This window comes from Sceloporus occidentalis, unplaced genomic scaffold (genome assembly GCF_023333645.1).
Source record: "Sceloporus occidentalis isolate IW3139 unplaced genomic scaffold, rSceOcc1.0.p SCAF_1, whole genome shotgun sequence".
NCBI classification, from domain to species: domain Eukaryota; kingdom Metazoa; phylum Chordata; class Lepidosauria; order Squamata; family Phrynosomatidae; genus Sceloporus; species Sceloporus occidentalis.
The window spans coordinates 107,344,441-107,360,915 of NW_028316981.1; the positions used below are offsets into that span (position 1 = coordinate 107,344,441).

A 16,475-nucleotide genomic window follows, 5' to 3' on the forward strand; every position below is an offset into this window, starting at 1 on the left:
ATATGAGCTAGTTGGAAAGCTGCCTCCTGCCCAAATGAGAAGCCATTCAGCTGGAGTGATTGCACCTTTGACTACATTCCTGAGTGGGATTCTCTTGTATGACTTCTGCAGAGATGTCTAGACTGCTTACTTTTGTATCTCACTGTCCTCTGGACCTGAGGTCACAGGTGTGTGGGGGGGTGCATTTGGGAGGGCTGTGCTTTTCTCCTGTGTGGCATGACACCCCTCCACCTATGATTAGTATTGTGTGTTTCAGAGAAAGTATGGAGGAGGAGGATGGGTTGCTTATGTGGAACTGTAGTTCTTCAGCCATCTCCTGGAACAGGGCCTTCTTTAATGATTTTAGAAACAATTAAAATCACACAGCCCCACCTATCCTCCCCTCATCATGTCCTGCTATTCCTTAGATCTTTGGCTGCTGCTTTGGCATCCATGAAAACAAGGGCTTGAGTGGGAAATGAGCTAGTAGGTTGCTCTGAGATTGGGAGGGAGTACCACCAAAATGCTAATGCTTATTATTATTATTATTATTATTATTATTTCTTACCTGCCTCTCCCCATGGATCGAGGTGGGGAACAACAACAATGAATAAATAAACAACATCAATTAATAGACATCAGTTAAAATACTTGTGTAATAGCTCTAGAAGGTTCCAAATGATTCACTGTGTAGATTCAGATAAGCCATTTATGTGATTTCACAGATGATCACTCAAAGAACTGGTTACAGGTAAGCAACATATCCTTCCATGTTTTTCAAAAGTAACTAAATCCAAGTTACTTTTAAGACACTAATTCAAATTACCTTTAAAAACATCAATCAGAAAACCACCCTTTGGTAGAAAAAATACCTAGATAGTGAGCCACACATACCCTGCAATGATAAAAGTAACTAAAACATAATTTGTCACATTACAGTTATAATTATTTACTTCAATGCTCTGCTATACCATTGTATGCCACTTGCTACTTCTGTTTTCATGTTTCTTATTGTTTTACTTGTTGTGTGCCTTTTAGTCACTTCCAGTTTATGGCAACCTTAAGATGACTCTATCTTCATGGAGTTTTTGTGGCAAGATTTGTTCAGAGGAGGTTTCCTGCTGCCTTCCCCTGAGCCTGAGACAAGGTGACTTACTCAAGGTCACCCAGTGCAAATAATCTTAATATTTATGGGGAAGGTGAGCCACAGTGTCAAACTAAAACTGAAACTTTTGTCCCAGGAGTCTCAGGATGTGAATGAAGTACAAGCTAAGTTTTTCTGGCATGAGACAATCTCTCTTAACTGGCTTTCTGTTCTTACCTCCTGACATGACTCAATAAATTCATCCAAAGTTACGACACCATCTTTATTTTTATCCATTTTCTGTAAAACACAGAGACATACAGTGAGGCCATAAAACTCATGCATTTGTAAAATGCAGCAGAATGTTAAACTATAGCCATTCAACATTTACAGTACAGTTTTGCAAGTTTATATACTGTAGATTCTACTGCCCAGATATAAAATGATTGTAAATGTGTAGGCATTATGAGGTTAAACATCAGGGTACAAGTACATGAAAAAAACAGAAAAAAATACCTGGAAAAATACTTCTACATGCTGCCTTGGAGCATCTTCTTTCAGCACTGGATAAGTATATTTGCCCATCATGTCATAAATTGCTTTTACTATATCCATCATTTCCTAGAATTGTAATTATAAAGACACAAGGGAAACATGAAATAGGGAAAAGTTTCAACTGTGTATTTTTGCATAAATTGCTGTTTTAGGTTAAAAAGACAGTCGAATAAAAAGTTGACAGGCCTAATTCCATGGGCACATAAGTTTCTGTTTGTGGAGTTTTATGTGAAAGGTAGCTAACTCAATAGAACATCCCTCTAATTAACTGCTTTCCAATGCTATGTATCACATATATAAAGAAATGTGTAATGTATTTTGATGGAGCTCTTTGACTCTCTAATGCCTTGGTAACTGTGTGCCAAGTGCTTGCTTTGCCAAACCCCATGAAAGAATCTTGTGGTACCTTAAAGACTAACAAATGTATTATGGCCTAATCCACCAGGCACTCTAAAGTTTTCTTCATTAGATGTTTCAATTCCACAAATGCTTATGCTTCAATAATTTGTTGGTAAGGTGCCATGTGACTCTTTATTTCTTCAGGAGGCTAATGGAGAAATTTCTTCACCAATTATTTACTGACAATCTACTGAATTTTCTTTGGCTAATGGCCACTGGCTTGTCTACCACTTTGAGCCCAGTTGAGCTAGTGAAATGAATTGTAATCATTTCAAATTTTCATACCATTTTGTACAGAGAGCTACATAATATATTAAATATTGAATTTTGCATGCAATATTAAAATAATAGTACATATATTACACAAGAACACATACTTGCATTCCAACATACGGTTCTGATTCGATGGAATTTATGTAAGAAAAACAGCATAGCTATTTCAATTCTGACACAGATGGCTGATGTTTCAAGATACAATGTTATATCCACTTACCTAGCTGTCAACACTGAACATAATGGGTTTTATGTCTGGGCAGACACTGTAGGATTGTGCTGTACTTTACACAGTGATCAAATGCAGTAGAGGTATCTGACTTTTTTATGTTCATAGCAGGACATATGAACCTTAGACTGTTCTATTTCAAATAAAAGCACACTTTTTTTGGCAAACATTGTCTGGTACAGCTTGTGGCTCAAAAGAGATAATTAGTTCATGTAATTTGTTGAACATATTGAATGAGGTTGTTGCCATGAAAATCGGCAAAGTTGTTAAAGAATAAAATGGCCAAGTTGGCATATGGTGTTCCATGCGCTGTAAAATTATCTATGAGACTCGTTATTACCATGGCCATAAATATGTTGTGAACTTATTCCTTGTATTCATCTTTTTCCAAGGAAACTGATTGACAAGATCTAAGACATTTTGTTCTTTCAAACCCTTGTCTTCGGCAAGACAAATCCAGCAATCACATTGCTTCCTGTTTTTTGGAATATTGTCAGTGTGTTCCAGATACCACAGTCGTCTTCTGTTCCTCCTAACTTTAGTCTGTATTATGAGCAAGAAAATCCTCTTGGTCCTGGAAGCCAACATTCACCTTCAGGACTGGCAAACCAGGCACAGAAATGTTGCATTAAAAAACAAAACAAAACAAAACAAAACAAAAACTAAAAAAAATTGAATCTTGAAGTGACTGAAAGTCCATTTCAGGTTGTTTTGCTTTGTTGTTGTTGGTATGTTTGTTTTGGGGATAGCTGGGTTTTTATCCCTTGCAGACTTCCAAAAGCATGAACAAGCCCAGATTCTTTTGTCATTTTGGGGTATAGGTCATGGGTGGTGGAAGTGTGGTGCTAAGGGTGATTTTTAGGCATTCAGGGTTGACCAAATTCCATCCCCCCAAAAAAACATACCCTGTAGAAGTAGTGGGGGGCACTTTCATGCTGTTTTTTGTCCCTTGGGCCATTTAGGGAGGCCCACAGGTCCCCTTCGTATGATCCCAAGACACACTTTTTATGTCTCTTTAGAAAGTAAATGCCGAGGATGCAAAACAGCATCCTCAGCTTTCCCATAGTGTCACAAGTATGCAAACTATCTATTCCTCCCCTGCAGCCTCATTCAAAAGTGATAAAAATCAAGTCCACATGGAATATGCATGAAGTTGTTTCTGTCTATACTACATAAAAAATTATAAAAAACCTCCCTGCAGCAAACCCAATAACAAAACAAATTAAGAAAACAAAGCTGCAGCCCTCAAGAATTTCAGCAACCTAAAAGGTAGCATTGGGCCTCCCTGTGGTTCTCCACCCCAGTCTACTGTTTGCCTTAAGATAAATCTACAGACTTTCTTCCTGTTTAGAAAGGCTCTTGGTAATGTACCTGCCTGTTTATTATTCAGCAGACATCAAAAGCCAATTCATCATTAATGTCCTTTTTTCTAGAAGCATGAGCACCTTGGGATTGCAGTGGGCAACAGATTTAATAGGGAACACCTAATGAACTAGGCTGGGGTTCTTCCAGTCAGTAATACTATGCATGAACTACATTTTGGAAAATGAGCCAGCTACTGTTTTTCCTCCTACTCCCCTTCCTTTCCCTTTCCAAAGCTGGATAGATGTTAATCCTCTAAACAATCTCACCTCTTTATTTATATAGCCATCTTTATTTATGTCATACAGATTAAATGTCCATCGTAGCTTTTCATGAACGCTTCCTCTCAACAGGATGGATAGTGCTGTCACAAAATCCTGTTGAAAGGAGAATACAAGAGTATTTTAATTGAGAAAGACAGCTTTCTTTGAATTTTCTCTCTATGGAAGATTGTTAAAATATGCTGGATCATAAAATTTACTTTCTTATAATAATACACATCAATATCATTCACAGTCCTTGAGAAGTCTGACTTTTGGGCAACCTTTTCAAAGTTAGTGGCTGTCAACATATAAAAGACACATGCTTAGGACAAGTAGTGAAATTCACAATTTTTGAGAAGGTATGTTGTGTCCCACTGGACATTATACAAGGAGGCTGCAAGTTTGTCACATTTTGAGTCAGCTGATTTCATGTTGGGAATGGATTTGCACATGAAAGGTTACAGAACCTAGGTTGATATCCTGCTAAGCAGCTCAATTAACGTTCTTTGTTCATTTCTATGGGACTTGTCTGGGAAGTACGGTCAAGGGGATATGAGCATGAGAAATATGAGATCTTGGATATATGAATTCAGTTTTTGTTTAGATCAAAGAAATGGAAAGCAAAGAGTCCAGAAGCAGAAATGAGCATTCATTTTAGGTGATAGTGGAATGAAGGGGTGTAGAGCTTCTTCTACCTCAAATTTTACGGATCCATTCTGTGCTGTGTCAAATGCATTAAAGAGATAATGGGCATACATACTAGCATCTGAAAAACAGAAACACAGTGACAGGGCTCATTGTTAAAATAATTTAAATAAATACATTCATGGCTGAGTTGAATATATACTCTAGATATACTTTTTGGCTGAACAATAATTTTCATAGGTGTTTGTCACTCTTCACAGCCAGGCTACTTCCAATATCACTTTTTTCTTCTCTCTGTTTCATTCCATCCTTAGTAAATTCTAGCTAATCTGGCATCCCACAAGTTAGCCTAGTTAGAATTGGCAATTTGATCATCACAGTGGTCAGATACATACAGGATTCATAAATACCGTAAATAAATAATGCTTCCTAGGCAGTTTTTCTGCATTACCAAAGCTGTACCAAAAATAAAAAACAACCATACAATTTTAAATAATATGAAATAGAAGCCTATAAACTCAATTTAGGTGTAACTAATCATCCTTCAATGTGTAGGGGGAATCTTTTAGCCTGGCATTCCAACCACCCTAACTGGAAATCAGTTAACTTTAGCAGTTGTCCCTCATGTCACAGTGAAAGAGTGCTGAGAGAAAACTATTTGCTTGCAGTATTTTAATCTACTCCCCCCCCCACATAAGAATACACAGGAATAATCTGCAGTTCTGTCTGATCTATGACTTTAAACAACTGAAATACAACTCAGAGGAAAACTATTTTCTACTTACCCCCATGTGGAAAAAACTGTGCATAGATTTGTTTGAATGTTTCTTCATTAACAGCTCCACTAGGACATTCCTGTTGGGACAAAAAAGAGAAGGAATAGTTAAGTCGATACTGCCAGTACTCATGTGCTACCTTATATCATACTTTTGTCCACTGTACAGGGTTCATCAACCCAAGGAAATGACTGATTGTGGTTTCAATCAGACTTTTGTCAGGTTAGTAAGTGATTACTTTTTACTGCTGAAAGAATTCCAATTCTCTTTTTAAACAGGCTGCCAGGGATGGAGTCTTGCTTTATGTATTATTATTATTATTATTTTAAAAATACTTACTTTTTAAAAAAACTTTAAAAATATTGCAAGTGCATTTCTGAGCACCTTGGAATTGTCCCTCACCCTTTCAGGAAGATGGTTATTTCAGCACCAAGAATGGAAAACTGATGCCCAAAAACTAGTGTTACTGTTCTCTCTCTCTCTCTCTCTCTCTGTGTGTGTGTGTGTGTGTGTGTACAAGCACCTTCAAGTTGCCTGTTGACTTATGGCATCCCCATGGATTTCATAGGGTCTTCTTAGGCAAGGAATACTCAAATTTGATTTTGCCAGTTCTTCCTCTGAAATAAAGTCTGCATAGTGGTTAGAGTGTTGGACTGCGACTCTGGAGCCCAAGGTTTGATTCTCAGCTCAGCCATGAAACCCACTGGGTGACCTTGGACAAGTCACACATTCTCAGACTCAGGGAAGGGCAATGGCAAACCTCCTCTGAACAAGTCTTGCCATGAAAACCCCATGATAGGTTCACGTTAGACTCACCATAAGTCAGAAATAATGTGAAGGCACAAAACCCCACCAACAGCTGGATATTTGTTGGTGGTTTCCATCCATTTACTAACCAAGGCCGAACCTGCTTAGCTTCCAAGATCAAACACATCTGGTGCCTTTAGCGTATTTAGCAAGGCTGTTCTTTAGGCACCCGATGACAAGGTTCTTATATCCAGGGAAATGAGCTGTATTGTACACATAAGACTTACCTTTCAGTCACAGTTAATAGTACATTTGGAAATGCAGACTCATATAGCAGAAATTTGAGACCAGCATTTTATTTTTCTACTCTAATAACTTTAGAGCAGAAAATGCTTAGTGAGAAGAGAATGAAACAAATCAATGAGAAATGAAGTAATCCCTCGTATGCAGACACCACCTGCTAACAAATAACAATGGTAAGCACTGAAGTGTGAAGGAGGAGGAGGTTTTTGAATAAGCCAACAATGAGTCCAATCCCAGCAAAGCTGAGTGCTAGCTATTAAGTCCTACTGATTTTACTTGGAGACATAAGGACACACTTAACTAGGATAAAAAGAAACAAATGTTCTTCTGAAAAGAGACAAGAGAATACCTATGTTGGAAAGTAAAAGGAAACAAATCAGTCCAGCAAAATTATGTAAAATGTACTGTATATTTGGGGTGGTGGTGAGATGGTAGTTTGGTTGTTTAAATGCCCCATGCATCTTTCTTTTGAATGCCTAGAACAGGAACACTCTATGTGAAGTATCACAACTGAGGCTCCAGCCAAAGTGGTGGTGATTTTTTAAAAATATAGGCAAGACATTTTGGAAGAGAAATACTGTACTGATATTATCTTGATGGAGTTTACAGTTTATCTGGTCAGTCTTTTTCACTATGGTGAGATATATTGCATCTTTATTTCAGTTCTTGTATATATTCTCTATGTGTGTCTTTTACTTATAAAATAGTATAGACACATTTTATGCAAACCCTTTGCCCATAGAATATTGTTTTTCTTTTTTATGGCAATGTGCTAAGTAGTCACCATAATGTCACTTTTGGGCTTATCACATTGACTCACCATGATGATGTCAGTATTCCTGAGCAGGTAATACAGTATGTAAGTCTTTATATTCTCCCTGCATTATTTTCCATTTTGGATACCTCATTGAGCTCTCTGGCAAGATTTTGAGCAAAGAACTCTGAAATATAGCAATTGATCATCTAGATCCAGCTTTTGGTAGTCGGACTTCTTTCAGATTCATCTGCTTGTTTCAATTCATGTGCACCTAAATGATCACAGTTTAGTTTCATAAGAGCCAAGAATGCTCAAGAGACCTCATTAGCAGTAGAGAACAACTTAATATAGTTGACTTGCAAAGCTTAATTCTTGTGAAATCAAGCAGGTATGCCCTTTAGTTTAATTTCTACTAGAGGCAGCATAGCTATGACAACTTTAAACTAGTCTGTGAAGAACTTTGATTAATATTCTGTCTAATTAATGATGCTCATTAATATGTATTACCAGAAATTTGTACACCAGAGACAAAAAGGGGCTCAATTACTATTCTATCACTCCCTACTTTAATAGTTCATAAAACTATTTATGGAAAAATACCCTGCACCTTCATTTTCATTTCTGGCTCCTCCCAAAGTGAAATATCAAGTACTGACTGATATCTTGCATTTATCATATGTCAGTGAACTGAGGCTATTTTCTCCTGTAAATCCATCCTGTCCACCCCCATGCCTGCTACTCTTATGCTTTAAGGTTTTTTGAATTGCTACTCTTATGGTTTAGAGAAGCTCTGTGTAACATTGCAGGCCTCCTGTATTTTCCCTTTTAGTTTACTTTTACAACTTGTGCTGGGGGGGGGGGGCAGAGGAGGGGAAATTGGCACATTGGCATGAATAGCACAACAGAACTGGAACAATATTTCATACCATTGACTGTGATGTTCTATTGGACTTCCTGGCAGGAATGGGGTTGGGAAATATCATTGCTTATCATCCCCAAAGCTTGGTTTCAGATGATGAAGTTTGGAGACTCTTGTCCAACTCCCTGGCCAGTGTACAGCGTTCCTCAAAGTCTCAGTCTGTCCCTCAAGTTATTTAACATGCACATGAAACTGTTGGGAAAGCTTGTCTAGGATTTGAAGAGCATCACCAGCAATAAGCCCATGACATATAATGGGGTGGTACAGACTGGCATTTAAACGTTGCCCCTTTTTGCTGTGCAGCATTACCGCAGCAACCAAATTCTGTACAGCAAAAATGGAGCCGACTAGAGTGGCTCCTTTTTAGTGGCAGTCCTTACAATGCCCCTTCCTTGCTGAGATGTATGGGCACTCAGACTCCTATACGTCATCCCTACACCCTCCATGTGGGCAGTGCCGGCACATAGTAGGGCTCAGGAATGTGCAGTTGGTGCGCGGTCCCGAGCCCTATTATCGGGCCATTGTTATCTCTTTTTTCATTTGTTGTAGTCTACTGTGGTTCTGAATCAATGTGTCTGGAAGCTCTTATGATCTGGATGAAGCCTTATGAATTGGCAAAGCAGAGGAGACAGAATGATTACAAATAGGTATTCAACATATCTGGAGTAAGCTAGCATTCTTGAGGAGTCAAATCTCCAGCTTTGGGGTGTGTGGAATATCTGGAGAAAGGGAAGTTAGTGTGAGCTGATATACAGCTTCTTATTACATTTCTATGCAATGGGAGAGTCCATAATGATCAGTCACTGTAATGAATAAATAAAATAAGTTTTTCTACTAAATGCTTACCTACCACATTTTGTAAAGCAAGGATGAGTGACTGTGGCTCTCCAGATGTTTTTCAATTAACATTTCTATCAGCTTTAACCACCGTAGCCAGTGGTGGGGGATTGTGGAAGTTGCCATTCAAAAATATTCGAAGGGCCACAGATGCACACCCCTTTTGAAAAACCACATGGTGCAAGTTTGCCAGTACTCATCTTTTCACTTTCTTGAAACACATTCAGTGAGAAAGAAACAGAAAACCAGCTAAGATGATAAGTCTGCTGAGAAAGTGCTAAATGCAGTAACATAGCCCAAACCAGAAGTAGAAATGTTGTGCCCCAATAGATGTGCTGCAGCTCCCAGGACATCTCACCATTGGCTATGCTGGCAGGGGTGACTGGGATGCAGCCCAGCGATATCCAGAGGCTTGTATGATTATCACTGTTGTCCCAACCCTTTGTAGTCAGTGAAAATATTGCAAGTAAACAAGATACTGCAATATAATTTTTACATTCTTTAGCTTTAGCACACAGAGAACAAAATCTCAATAATCACTTTAGAATGATGATGCAAATGTTGAAAGCAGAAGGAAAGCAGCTAACCGCAAAAAGGGGTTATTGGTGACTAACTGCCTGATTCATTCACTAGTATCATACCAGAGCTTGACACAGAAGAACCAGCACACCTCTGCTTAATTTGAAGATAATCTATCCCAGTTTTAAAGGCTTGATTTAAAATAATTTTATTTGGTGATTAAAATTGCCAAAATGCTTCTGGGAGTTTGATGGCTTATCAGTAACACTATGGACCCTGCTATACATACCCATACATATTTAAACTTTAGCCAAATATAAACAAGGATTTTAAAAAGCACTTCAGTTATTCTATCCATTCTAACGTTCTTCTTTCCATCTTCCAGTACAGTAAGATGGCTTTTGCTTTGCTCTGCTTCATTTCCAAGATGATGGGTGTGGTGCCTCTTGGGACAGGAAGGAAATCTAGGAAAGGCCACTGATGGCCTCACATCACACACAAGAGCACATTCACACCACACAATTATAGTACTATATTCCACTTTAGCTGCCATGGCAACGTCAGATTCTGGGATTTGCAGTTTGGTCAGAGACATTAGAATAGCTCTCTGGTTGCTCGTACTGCCATTCTCAGGATTTCATGGGATGGAACCATGGCAGTTGAAGTAGAACCATACTGCTATAACTTTGAAGTGTGAAAGGACTTCTGGAGAGAGCTGTGGCTTTCATGTCATGCTTCTGGACTTGCCAACAGCAAGGATCAAAAACCACTCCACAAGTCCCCCAGCCAACACAGCCACTGAACTAGATCCTTTCCAGCAGGTCTATTATTACTTTTGAGAATGATATACAACCTCTTTTCACTGTTACTTCCTGTTCTTTTACTTTGCATGCAATTGTCTCTCCTGCAACTCATCTCCTTTGAAACAAGCTGCCAAAGGTAGTTGACATCTGAGTAAATGATTCAGCAGCAGACAGTGCTTGCTGCATGGGAAGAGCAATAGGTCCATAGCAGCCATTTTTCTCTCTTTGCCCATTCCTATGGTTATGCTTGACCAATTCAGCCAGCACTTGTTGTCCATGGTTGCATTTTTTTCAGACACACATGTAAGGAGTTAATATGGTTGCAATAAGAGGATTTCATTGTGTTAGTAGCAGCGTTCTGTTGAATACCAAATTCCTATTTACATTTCAAAGAATACTGAATACACAGAACTTCGGTCAATTTGCATACACATGTTAGTTCAAACTCATATATATCTGTGATTAGCAGAGTGCCTCTCATTGAGGATGAGACAAAATATAATGGTCAGGGATCAAAGCAACAATTTTAAAAAGCCTAGGTTGGCTTAGGCCCACCAATACAGCAATCCAAACACTAATTTCTAATTGTACAGATAAATTTAGTTTATCACATAGGGGAACAATGGGAAGCTGAACAGGAAAAACAGAACACAGAGAGAATAATTTGCAACCTAGTTTAGTCGTCTTTTGTTGTTTGTTCTTCCGAATTACAATAGACTGACCAGTGTCTATCATAGTATATTTAGCTTGAAGAACTAAAAACAGAGAAGTGATGTGATAGCCATCTTTAATATCTGAAGAGTTGTCTTGTGCAAAATGGAGGGAGCTTATTTTCTGCTGCTCCAGAGACTAGAAGACAAACTGATGGAATCAAATTACAAAAGTAGAGATTCCAGCTAGATGTCGGGAAGACCTTTCTTACAGTAAGAGCTATTCAGCAGTGGAAGAGACTGTCTCAGAAGGTAGTAGAGAACATTCCTTCACTGGAGCTATTTAAAGCTGAGGTTAGATGGTTACTTGTCAAATGCTTCAGCTGTGAATTCCAGCATTAATGGTGGCTTGGACTAGATGGCCCTTTGAGTTGCTCCCAACTCCATGATTCTGTGATCAGCAAGACCACCTTGGAGTGGAGTATCCTTCTTTGAAGGTTTTTAAACAGTAGCTGGCTGGCCATCTGTCAAGATTGCTTTGATTGTGTATTCCCGCATGGCAGGAAGTTGGACTGGATGGGTAGTGTGGTCTCTTCCAACTTTGTTTCTATGTTTCTATAACTGGTGCAGTCCTGTCAGAAAGGCTGTACTTCAGACTGAGAATGGGGATTGTATAATTCAGTGTTCCCCCACAGAGAAAAAAAATCCACCTCTATTCATCTAAAATGATAGCCTGGAAGGGAGAAAAATATTAACCTAAATTTGTTCCTGGCATCCTAGCTGTCTGCATGCCATGAGCTTTCAATATATCAATTTATCACTTTGGTATAATGTAATGTAGATTTGATGTTATTGTACTTAATTTTGTAGACAGATATTGTAGCACCTCTGAGACTAACTGAAAGAAACAAGTTGGCAGCATGTGCTTTCATAGACATAAGTCTACTTCTTCAGATGCAATTAGATCTGAAGTCTAGGAAAGCTCCTGCTGCCAACGTCTTTCTTTCAGGTAGTCTCAAAGGTGCTACAAGATCTCTCTACATATTGATTCTACAGACTAACACAGTTATACTGTATTTTGAATTCTGTCCTTCATATTTTTATCCATGTTCGAATGGCACAAACTGGGCTCATCCAAATGGACTGGAAGAAAGGTCATCAATGGCCCGATACAAATGGCATGGAAGCACTGTCCTAGGGCCAAAACTAGGGCTAGGGAGCATGCAGCAACCGCATGCTCCGCAGCCCTAGTTCGCAGGGACAGCATCATTTTGAAGGCACGTTGTCCATACACAGCGCGGGACAATGACGTCACGCATGCGCTGCCTCCAAATGGACCAGCGTGTGTGTGACATCATTGTGCCGCAGGAGGGCACTTGTGGGACCTATCTGTGGTGCAGAAAGGAGCTCTGAAACGGAGTTCCTTTTGGGCATGAGCTTCGTTTCCACGGCAAATAGATTGCTGCAGAAACAAAGCCAGGGAGAATGGGGCTGGGTGGCCCCTTTCTCCCATGGTTGTGCCTGTCAGGGTGTCCAGGAGCCTTCAGCCCCAAGGATACACCTTTTCCAGGCCATGGGGAAACGTCATTTTGCTGCTTCTCTGTGGCCTGGAAAAGCGCCAGATTGGGGCTGCAGGGGCTGCTGGTGAGGCTGCCCTGGCTCCAATCCAGTGTGGAAAGGGGCGGCAGAGACCTGCCCCTTTTGGGCCATCTGTATTGGACCAATGTTTGAATTTTCTTTAACAACTGGGCCAACTTCCCCACATCCCCAGTCAACTGTGGTTTGGTGTGGGGTGGGGTGGGGAGAGGTATTTTTTTGACCTTTCCAGTTTGGGAAAACAGAGAGGCTAATTGTTAACAATGGAGAGAAAAAGAATCAGCCAACATAGTGGCAATAGCCTGCTTATGATGAATGAATGAATGACCTCAAATGCTCAATATTCATTTTTCTAAAATATGAATAAGATTAGAGTAACCTGCACCTCTTTAAGGCACAGTGATTGACAGGTGGGTCCCCCAACACCACATGTAGATCTTAAAAATGCTCCACCCCAGGTGTAAAGTACATTAAGGCCAAAAAGTGCCTCATTCCCACTACCTTTTAAACAGGATCGCAAATCAGTTTGAACCGGTTTAAATGACCTTGGTTCGTACTTGAACCAAATTGCTGAAGCGACTGGGAGAGAGGTCCATGCACTAGACCCATTTAACTCATATCTTTTTTATGCTAATTTTTCCCACATATTTTTGGATAAATCAATTCCACGCAAGTGTGAACCAGATGCAGGTCGGAATCTATTTAAATTTGCCCTTTGGTAGGCTGAAGCAGCTCTATTTTGAATCGATTAATTCATTAATTTGAATCACAAGTGGGTTATTTTATTTTATTTTGCAGCAAAAAAATGTGATTGGGGCAAATGTAGTGTGAACCATGCTCTGCTGCCGAACTGATACATCGATTTGGTTCACAAAATTTTTTATTTGTAAGTGGGAATGTGGCTTAGATAGCCATATGTTCATTTATCAGTTTGCAAAGTGATTCTACTTTTTAGAAAGAGTAAGGAATATGTTAGGACAAAGACAGCCTATTTGAGATTATTTCAGCAGCAAGGATGAAATATGTCCCATTGTCTGAGGCAGGAGGACAAGTGTGTAATTTCCTGTGCTTACAAGGCTTGGTTAACTCTTCTATAATCCCTTGTTTTATGTAAGGACCCCATTCAATGAAATGACCCCACTATGCTTGCAGAAATCCCAGAATCCATACTGAAAGTATTCTAAACAATTAAATTTAGATTAATTTTGAATTGCATGTATACAATGAAATCAAGAAATAGTAATAATATAAAAATACTGTTCAGCCATTTCAGACTGCAAATAGTTGTGAGCCACTCCATTTGATATGAAGAAACTGGGGAAAAAAGCTCACTTTTTAAAAAGTAATTTTTGCCCTGCACATTTCTCACCCAACTGTACTTTTCAACTCAACATAATTGTGAAAAACACTCATGTGTTTTAAGGCAAGCTTTATATTTCTCTGATTCTCAAACAAAGGCTCAAAGAATTATTTCTTCTGTTCAGATCTGTGGATCTGTGCCTATTCAGTGCTCTGTGTATATTCTGTGCTCATGCTACAAAACAGTTTCCCCTCAATTGCTAGTCACTTCAGTATAATAATTTGTACTTGTATATTCTTACATTTTTGAAGCCTCTGTAAAGCACTTGAAGTTCCTTCTTTGTAAAATTGGTTTGTGCCTCAAGTTGTTCCAATCCTTCTGGCCGGTAACATACTGTGGTCATTTCCAATTCATCTTCAATTTTATCTATAAAATGAAAGAAAAGTATTAGTCGAGGCATCATTCTTTACATATAAAAATGATGGAAGGAGTGAAATGTGATACTGATTAATCTTCAAATTATTCATAAATGCAAACAATGAAATATAGTTCCATATCCACCCGGTTCCATTACACATAAACCCAAAAAGCAACAAAGAGAAGCCTACCTTGCATTTCTCTTTTGGAATCATAAAATGTTATTGAACTCAACAGGTAAACACTTTAAGATATTATCATCCAACAAACTGAAGAAATTCCTGAACACCTCAAAATGCTTCTAATTCAGTCAACAAATAATCTTTCCTAAATTCACACATACTGATTTGAAAATATTTCCCACCATGTGGTAATATTTTAGAGCAGAGTGTAGATAACATGAACTAGACATGCTTAAACATAGACAAAAGCTGTGATTCCAAGCACATCTAATGGCAGTATGCACCACTGGAACTGATGTAACTTATTTTCAAGTAACAGGCTTAGGATAAGAGTAACAATTTCTACTGAGCAGGAGTGGATTTTTTTTCTTTTGTTGTACAACAAAAGAATTTGCAGGGTTGGCTTTATTAGATGTTCAGTGACAACTGAAAGTGCAAAGTAATACATAGATATTTTAAAAACAATTCAAGACACAGAAAGGATGTATTGTGGTGGGAAAGTGTACACAGCTCAAAAAATATTTTTACCGAAGTGACAGGTACATCAGACCATGCAGAACACACTATATTACCTCAAGTTCTGTTGTTTCCTCTAATTCTGAGTCATACTGGGACGCTGCACAGTTTTAATCCATGGATGAACAGTAAACTCCTTACAATAATGACATGGGGGTAATTTTCATTGTATTTAGATATCTTAAATATTTGTTGATAGTTCTCAATGATGACTCTGTACTGTGTACCCTCTTTGGCTCAGTGATCTGTAGCAAAGTTTCCCTTTTTTGTCTGTGTGGATATGTATAATCCAGCTGTTGAATCCATTTTTTAGGAGGAAGAATGCACAAGGGCTTTTTATTTCTTGGTCTCTACAGTCCTTAGATTGAAGGATAACCTTACAAACATACAGATCAGCAAGATCAACCCTTCTGTTACACAATCTCCCCAATCCTCCTCCCCAGAGATTGCCTCCTACAGCCTACAACAGCATGTATCCCACAGTCCAGGGTACTTAGGGGAACAAGAGAGATGAGGGGCACAGGTCTGAGGTCACTGAGCTCCTGGTTTCACCCTGGGTCTAGCTGAATGCAAACGTTACAGTGTGTTGGAATTAGGTCCACATTGCCACTTGTACTATCAAAGAAAAAAAAATGCATGTAGTAAATTCATAGCCTTTATTAAATAGCATCTAGGATGGATGTGATCTGGAAAAGGTTGTTTAGAATTGCCAAGCAGACATTGCAGCAGGGCTCCTGTGTCATTCACACCAGCTTAGCAGATAGCAGCGAAGTAGGTATTGTGTCCCTTATAACAACTCAATACAAAGAATACATTTATATGATGCATAAATGCATTTCTAATCATGAAGCTTTCAAAGTTGCTAGACCAAGTAGATTAAGAATCCCTAGAGGACCAGCTGGGATCATCCAGGTCACTGTTGTCGATCACGTTCATGAACAGGTACATGAGATAGATCTGAGCTGTGAGAGCCCGTGAAGAGCAAGGGGAGACAACCTGGGTGGGTGGTGGGTGGGCAGTGAGCAATACATCACACTTGGGAGATAAGTTTCCTAAATGTGGATGACAATTAAGAGTTTGGAAAGACAGAGAAAGAAGAGTAGCGCCTACTGAGCGGAATAGCCACTGTTCCAGCTATAACCTTATCCATGGGTTTGGGGCAGCAGGATGGAGTGAATGCGGAAATTTTAATTTCTTTTCCCTATGTGTTTGGAAGGAAACACTGGCCATAATCTTCTTGGCACTTTACACATATGTAACATTCCCTGTGGAAGTGGCTGGCTATTTTTGTCCAATGAGCAATGTCTGCATTTGGTTCAAGATCATGGAAGTGGAATTGCACATGTGGTGCAATTGCTCATATG

General features: G+C 39.1%; 1 protein-coding gene across 7 annotated transcripts in view; it reads right to left on the reverse strand.

The window, feature by feature from the left end:
- The window catches only part of LOC149321939 (A-type potassium channel modulatory protein KCNIP1), a 799,364-nt gene that overhangs the window by 12,561 nt on the left and 770,328 nt on the right, over positions 1–16,475 (reverse strand). For all 7 annotated transcript variants that reach the window (XM_089531786.1, XM_089531768.1, XM_089531759.1 and 4 more), the window contains 6 exons: positions 14,298–14,422; positions 5,575–5,644; positions 4,840–4,910; positions 4,151–4,258; positions 1,580–1,684; positions 1,301–1,363 (listed from right to left, as the gene is read on the reverse strand). In XM_089531786.1, coding sequence (XP_089387912.1) covers positions 1,301–1,363; positions 1,580–1,684; positions 4,151–4,258; positions 4,840–4,910; positions 5,575–5,644; positions 14,298–14,399 — 519 coding nt within the window. In that variant the 5' untranslated portion in view covers positions 14,400–14,422. The remainder of the gene's footprint in view (positions 1–1,300; positions 1,364–1,579; positions 1,685–4,150; positions 4,259–4,839; positions 4,911–5,574; positions 5,645–14,297; positions 14,423–16,475) is intronic.